The sequence below is a fragment of the Alexandromys fortis genome, unplaced genomic scaffold (assembly GCF_014885135.2).
Source record: "Alexandromys fortis isolate MF-2015 unplaced genomic scaffold, M_Fortis_MF-2015_v1.1 scaffold_9, whole genome shotgun sequence".
In the NCBI taxonomy this organism is placed as follows: Eukaryota; Metazoa; Chordata; class Mammalia; order Rodentia; family Cricetidae; genus Alexandromys; species Alexandromys fortis.
This window is the reverse complement of record NW_026067892.1, coordinates 1,452,985-1,472,893: the sequence shown is the minus strand read 5'-3', so window position 1 is coordinate 1,472,893 and position 19,909 is coordinate 1,452,985. Positions and strand designations below refer to the sequence as shown.

Below are 19,909 nucleotides of genomic sequence, written 5' to 3'. Positions count from 1 at the left end.
CCCACAGACATAGCTCTGTCGGCCAAAGCTGAGTGAACAAAGGCAGGCTGACAGCGCTCATGGAGCCAGCCTCACAAGGGAGCCGGAGTCAGAACTATTCAAGCGTAGGCTCCTGCCGTAGGAGCGGGTCTCAGCATTCCCACTGACCTCCACTACAGAACAGACCGGTCGGCTGGGGAAGCTGCAGAGACAGCATGGCATCACACTGAGTGACAGGGAAATAGGGACAGCTGGCAGGCCACAGGCTACCCGACCTCACCACCACAATGATGATGAGAAAATGGAGACACCTGGCAATCAGAATTTTCCAGAATTTCTATATCTGGGGGCAGAGCTTAGATCTGAACCCAAGCAGTGAGACCCCACACCTGTATCCCATGAGACTGTCCCATTGTAACAGACACAAGGGTTTTTTTGGGAGTGGGAGAGGGGTGTTGAGACAGGGTTTCTGTGTAGCTTTGGAGCTTGTCCTGAAACTCATTCTGTAGACCAGGCTGTCCTCCAACTCAGAGATCTGCCTGTCTCTGCTTCCTGAGTGCTGGGATTAAAGCCCGTGCGCCGCCACCACCTGGCTTGTATTGTTTTTTGAGACAGGTTTCTCTCACTGTGTAGTTCTGGCCTGCAACTAAGAGACACCCCTGCTTCTGCTCCTGAGTGCTGGGATTTAAAGGCGTGTGCCACCATGTCCAATTGTGAGAGTATAAAATTTTATGTAGTCACAGCTCACTGTGACCTCAGATATTTGATCTTCCATCTCCCTGTGAAGGGGTTACAGGTGCACAGCCCCATGCCAGGATTTCATGGTGCTGGAGACTGAGGTCAGAGCCTTGTGTATGACAGGCGAGCACTCTGCTCACTGATAACCCCCCCCCCCCCCCAGCTCTTCCTGCCCGCTCTGCCACAGCGACCTTCTTGGGTCAACCGTTCCTGGAGGATGACACACCTGCCAGTCCTCGCCACCCCAACACCCAGGGTGCACGGCTCTTGTCACCTTTCCTTTCTCCAAGACAAGGTTTCTCTATGTAACAGTCCTGGCTGTCCTGGAACTTACTATGTAGACCAGGCTGGCCTTGAACTAAGACATCCAAGACATCCACCTGCCTCTGCGTCCTGAGTGCTGGGATTAAAGGTGTGTGGTACCACCGCCCCACAGACACCTCTCCTTAGTTCTTCTGATTACCCAGGCTAGGCCACTTATGCAGGCTGCTTTTCTCTGAAGCCAGTGGAGTCCCTGGGTGAGGGCATGCCCACTCCCAGTGCTGGAGGAAGAACGCCCTGTTCCAGGTCATTCAGAAATGGCACCACCAGAATCCCAAGTCACCAAGCTCTGCTAGGCCAGAGCTGCAGATGGCACCGATTGATTACAGAGTGTGTACATTTAAGGTCCTGGCAGATGTGTCGCATCAGCGCTGGGTGTCCCAGCGAGGCTGATGTCTTCTCTGTTCAGGCATCCATCAGGGTCCCTGCTTCATGGTCTTCCTGCTCTGCACACAGCCTTCTGGGTTACAGGCGCTCTCTCTGTCCTTGCTTGGCTTGTGTGTGCTTTCCAGGGAGGAGACAGACCTCTCCGAGAAGGCTAGTTTAGTTACTTCTCCTTGGCCACAGGACACACCTCCTTTCTGCCATGCAGAGTCTGGGGCCAGCTTCTAGGTCACCCCGCTGTTTCTGCAGCTGCCCTGCTTCTCCCAGTGTCCCTACGGGCTTCCCGTAAAGCCCTTCTTTTCTACACCTGAAAGGGCTCAGCTCCCGTGGCACGTGTTGAATGTCTGGCATGGGAATCCCTTCTAGGGTTACTCTTTAAGCACTGGCATTTTCTTGTGTCTGGCGATGTCCTTGAGCCAGTTGTCTTCCCTTCCGGGTAGAGGCGTTTCTTTAGAGCTTTACCTGGAACTGGACTTATGTCCTGTGGGTCTAGAATGGCTGCTTCTTTCTGAATTCTATCTAGAAAAGCAGGTATCCACTCCCACTGTGCACTTGGACATGTTAGGCAGCTTGGGGCAATGCATGCAGACCATGGCTTGGGGGCCCCACCTCCGCCTCAGCACCTGTGTGTGGGACAAAGATCCTACAGAGGACATCACCAGCTTGAGAGCTCTGTTCTAGACTTTGCTGCTGTGGGGCTGCAGAATGCACCCCCTGCAGCTGCTTAGGATTGCATCTAAAGTCTGCTGATAGGTAAGGCCACACACCCAGACTGTCCCTCTACCGACACCTAAGCAAGAACGTGAGATAAACCAACACCAACTTCCAGAAGCGTGGCCAACAGCCACTTCCATCACGCTTCTGCCAGCTCTATGTGAATCAAACCCTAGTCCAGGGTCAGGAGCTGTAAGCTCTGAGGAAGACGAGGGGAACAAATGAAGGAAGGGTACAATGGGAAATATGGCTCCCAGAGCAGTTCCTGCTCTGTCCCTTTCTCTCCCTGGGACCTTGGCAGCTTCAGATGCCATGGGAAGGGGATGGTGTTTGCATGGATCGGGGGATCCTGCTGCCCCGACAGGCCCTCTCCTGACTCAGCTTGCACCTTCTTCCCTACGGTTTATCTCTCTAGAGTACTTACAAAGCTCAGCATAGTGCAACGCCAAGTTGTTACTGCACTGTTGTGTGTCTACGTTGCTACATCACTCTTGACCAATGGCTGAGCCCACTGTGAGAGAGGGCTGACTGCATATTCTGTCTGCTGGACACTCACTTTCTTCTCTTATTGCCTAAACAATACAGGGTAACAAATGGCGGTCAGGCAAATCCTGGGGGCGCAGAAGGCCCTGCAACAGTGGACAAGGGCTGGACGGCTAGAGAGCAGGGCAGAGGAACCAGGTCTTAGACCAAGAATGAGGCTGTCACCAAAAGCAGCGCCAGTCACGATCTGTCTGTGTTCCCGACATCAGCTGACCCTAGTGAGGAGCCACGTAGCCACGCATGCCTTCACAGTGGGGTAAAAGACACATTTCAGAGACCAAGGCAGCCAGGCTGAGTCCAGGGGAGGGGTTGCAGGGGTAAGTACATTGGGGAGTGTAGACCTCAATTTGAAAGACCTTATCCTCCCAGGTTTAGGGCTCCAGGGAAGCCCAGCTGAGGGGAGGGAGCTCCCCAGCTGCACACAGCAGGCAGGAAAGGCTGGATTCCACCACTTCCTTGAGTCCAAAGGAGGGACGTGGTAAGAGGCACAGTCCTGGGCTCTGCCAGACGCCACATAGGCAGCACCCCAGCAATCAGGTCCGAGACTAGAGGGTGACCTCCCTGATCTCCTTCCCTTCTGTGGATCTAAGGAGCAGCATCCATGAAGGAACATTCCAGATAGGAGACGGGCAGGAGGGAAGCAATGACAGCTGCTTTCCGGTCTTTGGGCCAGGATCAGCTGCAGAATGCAAAGGAGACCCCAGAGCTGGTTACTCCATGGGAGGGGTGGAGAGGCTAGGATGCACTCAGCCCATCCACGGGCTGTGCTGTGGCTGGTTGTTCCCAGGACTGAGGCTCTCGCTCACTAGAGAGCACTACCAGAAAGAGCAGAGCAGGGAGCCCCTCCTCTACCATCTGTCTCTGGTTTGTGTGCACGGAGTCCTGCCTTCTCCACATCAGGAAAGTGTTTTCCTCAGTAGGAAACTTATGCAGGTTTACTCCAGAACACTTCAAAAGTGAAGGATGCACAAAGCAATTGGGAAGGCCATTTGTCTATCTGTCCCCTAGGGTAGGGGACACCATCATTTTTCTTTTCCTTTGTTTTTTGCCTCAAGATGGTATATTTTTCTCAGTGAGTTAATTTTTGTTGCCCTCCGTTCTGTTTTTGAGACAGGATCTCACTGTGTTTCTGGGGTTGGCCTGAACTCTATGTAGACCAGACTGAGCTGGAACTCACAGTAATGCACCTGTTTCTGCCTTCAGAGTGCTGGGATTAAAAGTGTGTGCCGCCACTGCCTGGCCTTAGACACCTTTGAACAGTGCACATCATCTTACTGTCTCCTTGTGGAAAGAACTGTGGAGGTGCTGGGGTTATCCAGGCAGGACTTGTTGTCTCTGTCCTTTTGATCTGGGAGAGGCAGAGGTGCTGGTTTTCTCCCCATTTCTGCAGCGTAGGTTTGCTGGGCCAGAGTCAGCCGAGAGTTGGTTGGTTTCAGTCTCGTGTGTCTGCAGGCACTGGTTGGCAAAAGCAGCTCAATCCATGCAGATGCCATTGCTGCCCGCTCTGCTCCAGAGGAGGGCATGCATCACCCCATGGCCCCTCAGCCTCCACGCAGTAACAGCTGCTCGCCAGCTAGGGTAATAATGGTACGCTCCCTTTGGAGCTTATGCGAATGCATGGGGCCATGAAGGACACTGGTAAACAACATCTCACAGGATGAACAGGGGGGAGGAGGAGGAGGAGCACCCTGTCCAGAGTCACTGGAAAGGATCTAGAGAATACATTTTCTTCACTTAAGCTTGTTGAACCAAGCAGAGCTGTGAGTTTTCTCCTGAGCTTTCCCTGGCTACTTCATGGTGACCACAACCTGGCCTTCCCATGCAGGTGCTATGAGCATGTGCCACCACAGGTCAGGCTGCAGAGCACAGAGAAGACAGATTCTCCTCAATTCTCTTATCAGCCTTTTGGAGGGTGAGTGGGTGGAACTTGGATCAAGGGACCATCAGTACCTGGGGCACCTGAGTTTAGCTCTCACATGGCAAGGCTGATGTAGCCCAGAAAGGACATAGGCTTTTCTGAGAACGCGCCTGTCTACGCCTCATCTCCACCAACCTCCTGCTTTGGGCTCCATGTCAACGGGACAGAGAAAATTGTAGCCCAGCAGTTGGCTCACAAAGTGCTGTGCAGAGACTCGAGTGGGGAGGGCGAGAAGCTGGATGCTGTGCAGCATCTGGGCAGCTCTGCTCCAGTTGGCTGTGGTTCTCAGACTAGCAACAAAGGTAAGTGGGGAGGCACAGAAAGAGGAAGTGGCCATAGGGAGCACAGGGGCCAGGGCAGGAGACCCATGGGTCAAGCAGTGTGGCTTGAAGGGAACAGCCTGTGGAACAGGACGGCACCGTAGAGCCTGGGGATTTGGGTGACAGAGAAGGGGCTCCTGGTCAAGTGGTACTGAGAGTCAAGACCAATAACCTCAAAACAGACAGGAACCCCATGGGAGCCTATCAGCCCTGCAGCAGATCCCGTGGAGAAAGAAAGCAGTGGGGGCAGCTGGAGGCCTCTCAGGTGCAGCATAAGTAGCAACTTCCTTCCCATCCTGTCTGCTTCTAACCAACATGGAGCCACATTCCCACCCTAACACTCCACACCGAATGTCCTGACACTTTCAACCACCTTCTAGAGGCCAAGGTGGACCTGGACGCAGGCCTTCTGCCTGGTGGGAGCCACAAGACAAAGGCCCTTCAACACAGCGTTCAGAGACATCAAGGCACCTCACATGACTTTCACGACTCCAGGGTCAAGTGCAGCTCACCCTCTGGCCTCATCAGGCCCAGCTCTCAAGCCAGCTTCCTGTCTTACCGCCAGCAATCTCTGGCCCATCACCTGCTTTCCCCTTTAGACTCGGTAAGCACAGGTCCAAGTTTGGAACTAGTCTCTGCTGTAACCTTCTCAGTGCTCTGGTCCTCCACTGTCCCACCTGTGGTCCTGGGTGCTGTGTGCAGCAGAACGTGGCTCTCTACAGCATCTAGAGCCTTCATCAGGTCTTAGCACGAGGCTGCTCCACCATGCTACTGCTTTCTGAGCTTGATGTCTGCATCAGGATCTGCTGTTCCAACTTCACCCCCATTCACAGCAGAAGGCAGAGGAAACCCATTATTCTCCCCAAAGGACGAATCGCCCAGAGAGCAGCACAGGTGTATCTTGGCAGTCCTTACACCGCCCGTGCACAGTGGGTCATGCATCCCTTTGTGCGCTCCCAACAGCCCCACATGGTCTCCCTCTATCAGATATTCTTTGATCCTACGTCTTTTCACATCCATCACAACCCTCTGGCTTCGGAGCTACCATCACTTATGCCACCAGCACCTCCACGAGGCTGTCACTGTGGCTCAGCAAGCTTGAAGGCACAGGTGTGCCAGCATCAATGCCTCCTTCTGAACTGACTGAATGTGTTTGCTCCTTACTCCTGGGAAAGCCCATTTCCTGTGGACATGGTCTGTGGTGAAGATGAAAGGGCCATGAGGCAGTGTGGTGGCTGCTGGCTGGCAGGGCAGCCACACTCCCTGGTTTCCTGGTCCTAGCGCTGAGCCCCGCATCAGTCTCCATCAGCACAAGAGCTCAGGGTAGCTCTCGTGGCCTTGGCTTGACCCTTTCTGCCTACAGGCAAGGGTGTGAAAGCGGTTCAAGCCATAAAGTGCTAGCCCAAATTCATCATAATCACCATGGGAACAGTCAGGACTAAGAGCAGGAGCCCAGACAACATAGAACCTGTAAAGCCACCATGAAGCTTTCAGTTGTCTAGAGGACATAAGTCTTCTGTGTGGCCCCAAAGTGAAGCTGGGGGGGCAGACAGAAGGCATAAGGACTCAGTGTGAATGTGAGCATTAAAGCAGCCAGAGCACTGGGTCCTCCGCCACTGAAGACATCAGGGCAGAGACGATCTGGCATGGTGAAAGTAGATGGGCCTGGAACACGACTTAGCATGCACAGAGCTCCACCGTGCTCACAGGCACCCTGACACGCAAACATGTGTTCAGATGTTCCCAACACGTCTGGATCTGGGGTTACTGGAGCTACTTTGCATCCGGTAGAAACATCTCCAGGGAATCTTAGAACCAGGTGAAACACTCACAGCCTACTGTGAACCAAACTGGACAGGGTACACCAGGACCACGTGCTTAGTGAGTGTTTCCGGAATGGGAACGTGCCTCTGCTAAAACTTATTCTCAAGTTCACCTGGCAGTTAACATACAATTACCCAGGATGGGGTTCGCCACTCAGGCCCCTCCAGGTACCTGAAGCAACATACTAAACTCAGGTGTGCACAGGCCACTGCTGGGTGGGCGCTCCTGTGGATGCTCCAGGCCAAAGAGCTCTGCCCTGGAGGACCCAAGCTGTTGGCTACAGGGTGGAGGGTCTTTCTGGTACAGACTCTGCACCTTATATGGGCATGTGGTTCAGGGTCATGCTTCCCCAAAAATGTTATCTAGGCGTTTTCTGGTTTGGTTCTAGGTAGGGTCAGGTAGCCCTGGGGTTGCTCAAGGGTTCGAGAAGTAACCCTTTCCAAATTTAGGAGCTGTGTCCCATAATCTGCAGGCTCAGCCCCTGGAGCACTGGGGAGGTCTGCAGATCTCAGCCACTCTTGTTTGACCTTCCAGTGGCACAGTGAAAGGAGGACTTAGAAGGAAAGATCACAAAACCCCACAGCCAGGGCCAGTCCTTCCCACTGACAGACCCACCGCCTTCCTAGTTCATGGTCCTTCCCTAAAGAGTGTGGTGAGTCCGAAGCAAGAGCCCAGGAACCGTAACACACCCACACAGCTTAAATTTTACAAAGGGAAAAAAAAACAATTTTAAAACTGCAGCTTTTAGGGCTGGAGAGATGGCTCAGTGGTTAAGAGCACTGCCTGCTCTTCCAGAGGTCTTGAGTTCAATTCCCAGCAACCACATGGTGGCTCACAACCATCTGTAAAGAGGTCTGGTGCCCTCTTCTGGCCAGCAGACATGCACACAGACAGAATATTGTATACATAATAAATAAATAAATAAATAAATAAATAAATAAATAAATAAATAAATAAATAAATCTGCAGCTTTTAAAGTTTGAAAAAGAGCCCAACCTTGGCTCACTGCAGACTCGCACCCTCCAGGTCTTCCCTGGAAACCAAAGCAGACCCCCCGAAGACACAAAACCCTGGGCTGACAGAGAAAACCCTGCCACCCCACTGGGGCTCTGTGCCAGCTCTACAAACATGGCCCTCACACGGGGGCAGGACAAGTGCACACAGCGACAGCTCTACTGCGAGGGGACGGTCTGAAGCCCCAGGACTAAATGGGAGGAACAGGGCAGTGGGGTTGCTCACTCACCAAGGTGTGCAGCTTCTAAATAGTTCTGCCACACCCCAAAACGAGAGAACGGGCGTCGCTGTCCAGAGAGCGGCTTCTCGCCCGCTAACTCCCAAGCACACATTTTCATTTGGCGAGTTACCAGCAGTGCGGCCCTGGCCAAACCACGTAACGGGAAACAGGTGACGACAACAGCACACACCGTAGTGCTGGGAAGTCACAGAGCTCACATACGTGAGCTGCCGACATCGGCTATCATGGCTGCTGTGATGTCACAGCTCCTGGGCATGCCTTGGCTCAGGTACTGCCTTGAATGACCCACAAGGACAGACACACTGGGCAAGGTTTCTAGGAGACAGACAACAGTGGGACCATTGACTCCTAAACCCGGAGTCTAAGCTGAGTCCCCACTCCCCAGGGAGCGGAGAAGCCCTGGTTATTCCATTGACCCCTTGTATTCTGAGTGCAGACTGAACCTTGGAAAAGCAACCAAACTGACATTCAGCCTTTCCCTGACAGCCTGAGGTCAGGCACACGTGGCCCTGGCCTCTGTCTCACTTGGCTGAGGAGACAGGGACCTTTGCTTCAGTGACAACAGCAAAGGTCTGAAAAACAAGGAAATTCCTGGCATCCACCTGAGATGGGACATGGGTCCCCATGGGGTACCTGGCTGTCCTGTCCACCAAAGCTGTCGGGGACTGGCTCCACATGATGGCCAAGATGCCCAAGCATCCAGTCTAAGAAGCAGGGATTCTTTGGAGAGTGCTCCACCCGAATGGTATGGGACAGAGACAGTGGGGCCAGGAGTGTCTGCAAAGTTGGCATCAGGCACTCTGCTGACTTCCTAGCTCCTCCCTGGTGTAGGGGATTACGTGCTCTTTCAAACTCCAGCTGGCTCAGGTCTGGGAAGCCGGGGTCCAACAAGCAGCAGCAGTCATGGCCACTGAGATGGCCTGCAAGCACTTACCAGGAAGCGGACGTCATCAAAGCCATTCAGCAGCAACTTGCTCTCATACTGCTGCAGGCCGACTGACTCCAGCCACTCCCCGACGCTCTGCTCCAGCGTCCGAGAACCTGACGAGAGAGGAATCGGCAGACGCTTGAAAAGGGAAAACCCATTAAGGCGGTAGCAGCGGCACTCAGAGGAAGACAGATGGCACTGCCACATCATAGTCATTACCATAAAGCAGCCAGACTATGGACAAGAGAGCAGAGAGAGCAGGCACGCAGCTCCTGCTCTCTCCTCCGTGCAGGCAGGGCAGAGCTGCCTGGTACTGTACACGGGCCAACTCGGGCGGCTGCTGCCCACTCACACCCCACCGTGTGAGCTGTCCGGGACCAGGGCCGAGGCTGCACATGCACGATCTTGCCCTAGGGGTTGGGGAAGCCAATCCCCAGCGGTCTCTGGGTCAACTCCTAATCAGTGTCCACACAGAGGCATGGCAGAAAGTCTGTCCCCACAGGCATTAGAGGGACACTAGCGCTCCTAAGTGCCCACAGCCTGGCCGCTCCTCTCTGTGCAGCTTCTAGAGCTGCTGTGGGGCTCTGGCGAGGGGCTAGCTCTGCGACCTTGCAGCATAAACCAGTCAGGCGCGAGCGAACGCGCGTCTTCATGCAGCTGAGGGGCACAGGCACACAGCGAGGGCTCCGGGAAGGAAGCAGTGGCGGCTGTTCACAGGGGCCCAGCACATGCAACACAAGCAGCACGCAACATGGCAGGGGGAGAGAAGGGACTTTTACTTGTTGTCCCCCAGCAGTCCCGGAATAAGCAAACCATGGCCCCAACTCTTTGCGCTCCTAGCTCAGGACAGTCAGGGGGCAGTGTGGGAGTCAGGCTCAGGTGTGGCTCTGCTGGGCCAATGGCATGGTCTTCTACCGGGCTGTGTGGCCAGCAAACTTGGGTGCCTCCGGGGCTGAGACGCTGAGTGAGAAGCTGCCTTCCTGGTCTGGGTTGGCTTCCGGGAGTGCGGTGTCGTTCATTCTCCCCGTCTTCAGTGGCGGTTCCCGTGACCCGCCTGCCTGCGTAGGGGAAAGCCGCCGGGCTGTTCGGTTCTTGGTCAAAGAAGACAAAACCCAAGCAGATAAAAGAAGGAGGCGGCACTTGTCTGTCAGGAGCCGGCAGCTCGTCTATTTACACTGCGCTGCTCTCTGGCCGTGTGGCGCACACAGCTTTCACACACAGCTTTCTTCCTGGGGTCTCTGGTCTCACCATCTCCACAGACGTACAGACAAGGGGAACAGTTATTCACTGTGCTCTGTGGCAGTGCAGGGAGGACGAGAGTTCAGTCCTTCCCGGCAGTCCTCAGATGTTCTGAGCCGGACGCCTTCACATATCCCACCTTACTTCTTTGGTTCTTGCAGTAAGAACGGGTAAAAGAAAGATAAAGAAGGGGAGGAAGAGAGAGCTTCAAGGCAGGAGAAAGAAGCAGCAGCTACAGAGACATCACCTCCCAGGGACTCTTCTCGACACGGTGAAAGTCATTCTGCTGTTACTGGCAGTCTCTGCCCTTCAAGGCAGGGCAATGCCAATTTGCTTGTCTTAGGGACCCTGCTGACCAACTGTGGCAGCCGTCACTCCTCTCCTGTCCTCCGCAGAACAGATGGTGGGTGTTGACAGGGTAGTCTCTGGATGCAGGCTGTAGCAGTGTTCCAAAATGCCGAGTCTGGGGGCTCCTAGACTTGCCCTTGAATGGAAAGTCAGCTCCAGGAACCTACGCAGCAGGCTCTTGAATGCTCATGAGCTTGTATGGCCCCCACTGCTGATTCATTCCTGTTTGTAATCCCAGGGCTGGGCAGCTGTGGTCCAGGCTGCCGCCGGTGGATGTGCACGCTTAGAGCCGCAGCAGAGTGCTTTGTCTCAGGCTCCGGGGCTCCACACTGCTGGCTGCCGGCTGCTGGCTCCTCAGTCCTTGCTCACTCTCGTGTCTGGCCCTCCCCTTCCTCCCCTCCCACCCTTCCCCCTTCTACGCTCAGGAAAATACATCAGGGATCGGACACTGGAGCAGAAGCTGCTGCTGCTGAGGGAGCCAGAGTGAGATGACAGGTTTCCTGGGAGCGATGCCGCGGTGCAGACGAAGGCACCTCAAGTTTGGGGGGCAGGAAACTCTTACAGGCACAGAATAATCATGCCTGTAACTTGGGCTGTCAGTTTTGAGGACAACCAGGAGAGGGGACCAAGGGGCGACACAACCCACAGTTAACTTGTCCCTTTAGGAAACACTGTCCTGTTCAGCCAAAAAAAAAAAACAAAAAAAAAAAACCACAAAAAAACGGCAAAGCGAGGCTACTGCACCTGCTGCTCCTCAGATGAGGACGCAGGGGCCAGGCAAGGGAGCACACACCTAGAGTAGGACACTCAGCAAGGGACAGCCAGGGAGGGGGAAAAGGTCACAGATAGACAGGAACCACATGGCACCTGCATCTCAATAGGTCATTACGGGCATTGTGTCCAGAGGGACCAGGCCCTTGGAGGCGACACTCGGAGCTACTCAATAGTGATGGGGAGTACAAACAGAAGGAAGCCAGGCTATTGTCTCTACAGGGCAGGTCTTTGTTAGTGTGATGGACTGCAGGTAGCTGGCAGAGGCACGAAGCAGTTGTAAGACATGTCTTTTGGGGATTTGGGTATCTAGCTCCAGTGTGGACAGTCCCAGGCTCTTGGGTATCCACCAACCAGTCTAACCCTTCAGGAGGGAGCCCTGTGCAGAATTGGCCTCTCTGACCAGACGTCACTAGCTTGGGACCTGATGCTGCTGGAGGCTGTGCCTCCACCCAAGCTGCTTGTGCCAGAGCCCAGGAATCTCCTCTTTGACTCTCGCTGACAACTGAACCCTAATACACTCAGATCCTGACCACTCAAAATTCACAATGACTCTGCTTTGGCCTGAGCCAGCCTCTCCAGGCTTCTTGTCCAGTTAGTGGGTCAGACCCCATGCCCTGGGGCTCTTCACCTGTCCTGGGTGTCCCTAAGCTGGGGTGTAGAAGGTGGCTCAGCAAAGCAAGCATGCACACAGGAACAGGTGCTGTGGTCAGGACAGCCCGAGGGAAGAGAAGCCCTCTCGCCACTCCCCAGCGTGGGGGAGAAGGTGAGAAGCTCAGTGCCGACTCCTTCCTAGGAGGCCCTGACTTCTGATTCCGGCCTCTTAGACAAGCGTGGCTCAGGCTCCTGATCCTTAGGTGAGGTACAGGGAAGCAGAGGTGGCTGCAGCTAAGCTCAGCCCCAGAGCACAGCCTTGAGAGTGGCAGGAGGGTTTACCTGTCCATCCTAAACACCTATTCCCTACGAACACCTGACCCTAGCAAGCATGTTTACTCCGGAAGTGTGGGCAACCGCCGGGCAGAGTGCAAACAACTGGAGAAAGGTCTATGGCTGAAAAACCATCTGTCAACTCCAGCTGTCATCCAAGATGGACAAGGACCAAACCCTGCCCAGTCCCTCTGCTACAACCCAGGAACCGAGGCCTGCAGGGAAGGAGGCCTCAGGAAACAAGGCTAAATGCAGAGGAAGCCGAGGCAGGGAGCAGGTGCCCTGTCCCCAGAGTTCATGGGTGTCATAGAAATGGGCATGGCTTCCATTCACTCAAGTGCATGAGTATCTGATGGGTATACTATGCGGTAAGCGGCTAAGAGGTGCTGGAAGGAGCCTGGCACTCAGGTAGGATGAAATGAATGACTTGCCCTGGAGCCTGTATTTAGAACCAGGATTTGAACTCAGGGCAGTGCGGCTCCAGGAGCCCAGACTCTGCCCAGCAAAGCCCATTTCCTTTCTCAAATGTGCACAGCACCCGCCACACCTCCATCAGGCCTCTTGGCAGGGCAAAGACGTCTAAGACTGGGAAGGGCCAGGAAGACTGCTGGGTCAGTGCTAAAGGAGGTGCAGGCACGGAACCCTGGAGAGGGGGCACACTCATCAGAAAGGGAGGCTGGGCCTCCTCCGAGATGGCCTAGTTCTGGGGTCTGAAGGAGGGCTCTGGGGCACTTTAGGGACCTCTCTTCTGAGAAAGAAACCTGGCATGATGGCCCATTTCACAAAAAGGAAAAGCAAGACAGACCTTACCCCTGTGGCTTGGATGAACAGAGTGGCCTGTTCTGTGGGGATCTGGGTAACACGGGCGAAGACGAGAGAGAGATCTGGAAGGGAAGAGACAGAGCCCCTCCCGGAGACTCTGACAAGTGCTGGCAGGGAGCACACTCACCCAGCCCAGACTCCAGAGTGGTAAACAAGGCACATGGGGCCATGTTTTCAGGACCAGCTGGTGCCAGGGCCACGTCAGGAAGTAACCCCAGTGTGGCCATTCTGATGAAGTCCGAAGCAGTGAGCGACCGGACAGCCACATTACAACCCCTTTTCTTCACAGCCAGCCTCACGTTCAATCCATACACTTGCCCCCAGAATGCAGGGCCGTTTCTCCATAAGGTCCAGAGCAGGGCGTGGCCCAGGCTGGCCCCTTTTTCCTACAGACGTCTGTTTTGGGTCAGAGAAGCTGAGGCTGCCAGGGCCAGGGAGAGGCCTGTGTTTTTACAAGGTGGGGAGCAGTACAGTACCTGAGATCTTCTGCTGTTCCTGAGAAAAGTCAATTCCTTCTCCAATCGAGCTCATGATTTTCTCAATCTGAAACAGAAGGAAGAGAGCAGAAGAGGGGTCAACTCGGGGTCAGCATTGCCAGCTCAAGGCCAGCCCCACCTAGCTACCTTCCCAGGTCTAAGGCAGGAGGGTGTGGACTGAGGATGAAGACGCGACCCCTAGTGGTCTGCACTAGTCACCGCTCGTCGGTAGAACTGGGGTTTCCTGAGAGGACACAGTGCCAACTTTGCTCTATGTTATGCTCCAGGCACCTAGAGTCATGCTTGGCAGACCGTGAGCACGATGCGGATAGTGGTGGCCATTACTGCGAGCCCCGAGGTGTGTGTGTGGGAGGGGGTTGTGTAGCCCTGGATGGGAGGCTAGATGAAGTTTTGCATGCACTAGGGGAAAACAGACATCAACACTGACCTTCCTCTGGACCACAGCAGAGACAGTGAGCCTCAAAGCAGCTAAATGGCCTCAGCACAGCCCCTGGTATAGACCACCTGTCTCAGCACCTGGCTTTGCTTACTGTGGGCTGGAATCAAGCTGCCCCATCTGCGCCTCAGTCCAGTGTGTTCGGCCAGGGGTAGGTCTAGACAGCCAGACAAGGATCGCCTGTCCCCCTTTCTTGGGCTGCAGCGATAATGAGCTCATTCACAGCTTCTTCCAAAGCCATGAAAAGAGGGACCTTTTGTACCAAGGCTTGGATGCTCTTCCCCTAAGTGCAAGTAAGGAGCCTGGGTCTGACAATCAGAAAAACAACTCCCAGCTGGCCTCCAGCTGGCAGACAGGGCGTGCAGCTGACACCCAGGGGAGCACAGACTAAGTGCCTTCTCTCTCCCTGAGGCCAGTCCAGCTCACATCCTCAGCTAGAGTTCAGTCAGAAAGCACAGGGACACAGTGAAGTAAAGCAGCCTTGGAGCAGACTGTGGTGGGGATGTATGCTTGTGAGGCGGTTCCAGGGTGGGTCTGCACTGCCCCTGGAGTAAACAGCTGCCCACATGTGTCCCTACATGATTTCAGGTGCTGTAGCACAGGCAAATGACCCAGACAGTCAGGAAAAGACCATCAACCTCTAAAGTCTGGAATGTAAATACACAGAGACTGGATTAACTCTATACCATGCTCTGCGCAAGAGAAATCAGCTGTGATCACTGTCCTCTGTTCCCCTAGGAGGGTTCCAGCCTACTAAAGCCTAAACTTAACTTTAAAAAATATTTTTATTGTGTATGGGTGTTTTGCTTGCAATAATGTCTAAGCACCACATGTGTGCCTGGTGCTTGTGGAGGTCAGCACAGGGCACAGCATGCCCTGGAACTGAAGTACAGATGGTTATGAGCCACCACATGGGTGCTGGGAATCAAATCAAATGTCCTCTGCCAGCAGCAAGTGCCTTTAAACCCTGAACCATCTCTTCAACCCACTCAAAAATATATATATTTTTGAAATTTTTGAGACAGGGTTTCTCTGTGTAACAGTCCTGGCTGTCCTGGAACTCCCTTTGTAGACCAGGCTGGCCTTGAATTCACAGATATGCACCTGCCTCTGCCTCCAAGTGCTGGGATTAAAGGCACGTGTGCCACCACCGCTTGTCCCCAAAAATATTTTGACTCGTGTTACTTTTGAGACAGGATCTTACTGTGTTACTGTGGCTGGCTTAGAACTCACTACACAGTCCAGACTTGCCTTGAATTCAGAGATCCTGGCTCTGCCCACCCAGCGCATCACCATGCCTGGCCCTTGGTGTGTACATCAGAAACGACAAGACTATTCAGAGACCAGCATGCCTCCTGCTTGCCGCCCATTATCCTTCCCGTCCACCTTTTTAGATCACTTCCCAGACATGGGCAAACGACAGACAGCTCCGCCCTTCCACCCCAGCAGACGCATCTTGCTTTTTCCATTAACCAAGTTCTGGAGCCTTTTTCACGATCACAGAGAACTCAAAATGAGCCACACTGGCAGAGCAGCTCTCCAACTACATGTTTAACAGTTGCCTGGCACTGCCAGGGCTGCAATGAGCTGTTCCGTGCATGTCTTGTGCACATTTACAAGCACGTGAGTGGGGTCACTTCTGTGTGTGTGCTGAAGGTCACAGCTGAGTGGTCTGGGGAGGCGGCTCGGTGGTGAAGTGCTGTCTGCGAATGTGTTGCCCCGAGTAAGGATCCCACAGACTCGTGGATAATGACAGTAATAACGGATGTGGGAGCTGCACCTGTATCCTCTGCACCTACTGTAAGATGGCAGGTAGGGACAAGATAGTCCCCAGCTCACTGGCTCACTTGCCTGGAATGCAGTGGCAAATAGAGGCCCTGTCTTAAGGAGGAAGGTGAAGTCGGCCTCTGACCTCCACAAATGCACCGTGATGAAGCATGGGAGTGCCTGCTGCACTTACACATGACACCCGCGTGTGCATGGAGGCAGAGCCAGTGGCAGGTCACAGAATCCCTGCTCCCATCCTCAGCAATTCTGCTGAAGGTCTTCCAGAAATGGTGCTCAACAATGCACGTGGTCAGCTCCTTTCCTCTGCAGGGCGTCTATCTGTGACATTTGTCTTCCCCAGAGTTACAGCGTTTCTGTGTGTAACTCCAGCACGGGGCTCCTGCCCTCTGGAGAGGCTCGCCTGGCCCAGCCTAGAAGACACCTCAGGGCCAGTTCTCCAAGCCTGGGTTACCTGATCTAATTATAGACACCTCACAGCCAGGCAAACAGCAGTTACTCAATAAATCCTGCTCCCTTGCCTTCCTTTTCCTTTCTAGAACATCTGTAGAAGAGCCAGGCGCTCAAGGAGGGAAGACCACATGGGGGAGAACGACCTTCATTCCCGAGGGGGTGTCAGAGTGGGAAGATGGGACATCTATGGCAGGGTCCCCAAGAGTGAAGTCCAGTGCATTTTATCCCGAGCACGGCACATGGGAGTGAGTGAACGAGTGAACGAGCAGGCACTTTCCATTACGATGGCCTAGCAATGAAAGTCATTGTCCAAGTCACAGTCCGTACCATGGAGAGAGGGCTGCAGCGGGTGGTGGTCCAGTGTATTCTCTCATTCCTGAGATTTCCCAGAGGGCCATTTGACATGAGTGCTGCTTGACCCCAGAACCACCCACATGTGCCTGGAGGTCAGCACAAGCCAGGGTTTCCGCACTGTTCTGTGCGCCTGTGCCAGTGGTCACTGCCCTGTGGGTTGCCACAGCCAGGCCATGCTGAAGGGTCCAGTGTGCGGAGGACATGTGGGAACAGGCCAGTCTTCCGACAGCAACTGGAACCTACAGAGGTGACATGGGTGTCTGGGAGGGGTTCCAGGCAGCCTTAAGTAGGACTGTGGAGTCACAGGGGCTGGGCTTTGCTTTCCCTGCTTCCACACACAGCCCAGAAGCAGAAGACCTGGCACCTGCAGCTCTGGTGAGCAAGGAGAGGCAAGGGGCAGGCGGACGCCACCCCCACACACGCGGGGTGGGTTAACTGAACAGGGAATGCTGAGGAACATGAGTGTTCCCAGAAGTCTGCTTTCAAGGGAGGGGGGAGGTGTGACCGGAGGGCATGGTTTTCTCTTTCTGCTGCTCACATGAGTGACTCTGGAGCGATGGTTGGTACCGCACTCCTCATGAGCTGCAACCAGAGAATGTCTATCCGTGTTAGTTAAGATAAGGCCCTGGAAGTGGTCACAGGGAAAATTCTTGTGTTAAAAAATGTTTTAAAGCCTGGCAGTGGTGGCACATGCCTTTAATCCCAGCACCCAGGAGGCAGTGGCAGGTGGATCTCTCTCTAAGTTCGAGGCCAGCTTGGTCTACAGAGCTAGTTCTAAGACAGCCAGGGCTACCCAGAGAAACTGTCTCAACAAAGCAAAACCAAACAAAATGGAAATGACCCATTTCAGCAAATGTTCAGGATGCTTCTGTTCAGGTGGCTCCCCTGCCAGGGCTGTACGAAACACACTCCCAGATGATTGGAAGCGAACACTGGCTATGCTGCTGACCTCTGCACAGAGCCCCCAGGACCCTGGATGCCTGCCTGCAGCTGCCCATGGGAGGGGGCCTGTCCAGCCACTGAGAGGAGTGCTTTTCTAACAACCACTGGAGCGGAAGGAAAACCTCAAGTTCCGAGGAGTTTTGTGAGTGCGCCAGGAAGCGTGTGAGGTGCAGGCAGTCCCTGGAGCACCCTGGAGGGTCAGTGCACTCCTGCTCCTGGGCCCGTGGGAAATTTCCCTTTTGGGTGGAGGACAAGTTAGAGGCAACACTGTGTCCAGAGGCTCCATCTGGGACCAAGGCAATCAGACAACAGCCACCAGTTAGGTGTGTGCCTAGATGCTGAGGACTCTATGGGGAGGAGAGGAACTGCTTCCTCTTCCTGTTCTAAGTGTAATTATTAAAGGCGGTGTTTCTGGAGAGCCCCAGAGTTGGCTACTGACATTGCCTAGCTCCTTCCTGCTGCCTGGGGAGCATTCCCACACACATTCCCTGGGAGTCGGAAAGACGATGCTAGTGTCCTCAGGTCTGTCCTACAGAGCTGGAGGTGCTCACCTTCCTCCTCCATCCCCCACTTACAAACTTCCCAGAAACCTGTCTGGCTCTCTTGTTTTTAACAGTTTTAATGGTATATCCCAGCGAAGCCAAGAACCATGGGGAGGGGGGGTGCTGTCTGAGGGCCGCAGACCTCACCCTGTGTCTTCTACAGAGCTGGCGTCTTGGTGATGCTCAGGCCCGGTGATAGCAGTGATATCTACTGTTCAGAGCTCTCCCTCAGGCTGGCCACTAAACATGGAATCGCACTTACATAAATGGAGACCACAGGGAGGGTGGCCTACACTGGCTGTGGCTTCTGGGTCTGTCTAGGGTCCCTTCCCTTATTTTTACAGCCCAACTCCTCACCATCCCTGCTGAACCTCAGCCCACTGTGGAGCAGGCAGAGCCTCACATCCAGGGAGGAATCCAAAGTGCCACGCCTTGGCAGATCCTTAACCGCCAGCAGCCTAGCCTGCTACTGGGCCTGAGAGGACCAAGCAGTGTTTCTGGAGGAGTGAGGTGCTGAGGACCGGGCAACAGCCTTTCACCTGCCAGAGGCTCACCCCTACCCCATCATGTGACCACTGATGCGGACAGGGACACTCCCAGACCAGGAGTCCCATGACAACTCACGGTCCTCTGTGTTGCTCGACCGCCTCTCAGAGCAGACAGGCGCTCAGCCTTGAGTGGGCTTTGACTCAACATCTCAGAAAGGTCAGTACCAGCTGTCTACCAGGGCCTACCCGGGTCTACAGCAGCTTTCACCCCTCCAGACTGAGCTGCAAAAGGCCTCAGGAAAGACAAAGATGGACTGAAGTAAATTATTTGTTTTTCTAATTATCTGGTTTTCTAATCTTGTCCATGGCTTTTAGAAGAGGCCAGGATGGCGTGGAGAAGCGGGGGAGGGATGGTGCTCTGTGGTGGAGATGGTAGATGGTAAAGATCAGCCAGGGGGTTCAGGGCTTCTTCTCCAGAGGGCCAGGCTGGCAGCTCTGGGAACAATGGGCAACTTCTCCTCAGAGGGGACTGTTAGTCTTAGCTTAATCTGTCTCATCACAGGAGGTCACACAGATGGATGACATATTCACTGTGGTATCTCCTCACTCCAGTTTCTCAGCTCAATCTGTCTCATCACAGGAGGGCACACAGATAGATACCGTATTTATTGTGGTATCCCCTCACTCCAATGTCCCTTCCCTCGCTGCTTGCCTTCTCTTCCAGGCTAAGGGGTAAAAGAGCTGCTCCATTTCTAAGTGCTTTGTCCTGTCTGTCAAAATGTCTGCCCTCTGTGATGGCCCCGGACACAGAGGGGCAGCCTGGTAGGGAAGAAAGCATGGATGCCCCGTCCCTCCAGCCTGCACCTTTGGACTGCAGATTCTGGCTCTTGCAGCCTTGGAGCACCTCCAATGGGTCCCTGCTCCACCCAGGGGCAGGGCCAGTGATCCTTAACTTGCTTGTCGGTCTGACTGGGCTTGGAATCATGTGAGACATACTTCTGGGCATGTCTGTGAGGGTGTTTTCATAGAGGCTGAAAAGAGAAGACACCCCACGGGTTGGGCTGAACTGAGCAAGGAGGAAAATGAGCTGGGCAGGAGTGCCCATCTGCCTCTGCCTCCTGACTCTGATGCAGTGTGACCTGCAGCCTCTACAGCCACCGCCACACTCTCCCTGCCACGGTGGGCTGTACCCTCAGACTGTGACTGCTTTTGTCACAGTAATAGGTAAACAGAAAGGAAATATGTAGCTATGACAGGGCATGACAGAAGAAGCCACAGGGAAACAAGCAACTGTTGCCATGGGGCCCCCTCCTGCCTGGACGGCCCACTCTGAAGCAGTCTTTGACTCAAAGTTGCTGGAAACTGCTGAAAAGAGAAAAAT

At 54.2% G+C, this 19,909-nt stretch overlaps 1 protein-coding gene across 1 annotated transcript in view; it reads right to left on the bottom strand.

Moving 5' to 3' along the window:
- Anks1a (ankyrin repeat and sterile alpha motif domain containing 1A) overlaps positions 1–19,909 on the bottom strand; it is a 165,883-nt gene that overhangs the window by 9,830 nt on the left and 136,144 nt on the right. Inside the window, exons 13-14 of the mRNA XM_050139737.1 lie at positions 13,508–13,574; positions 8,931–9,037 (exon numbers count right to left, since the gene is read on the bottom strand). Of these exons, the coding sequence (XP_049995694.1) occupies positions 8,931–9,037; positions 13,508–13,574 (174 nt within the window). The remainder of the gene's footprint in view (positions 1–8,930; positions 9,038–13,507; positions 13,575–19,909) is intronic.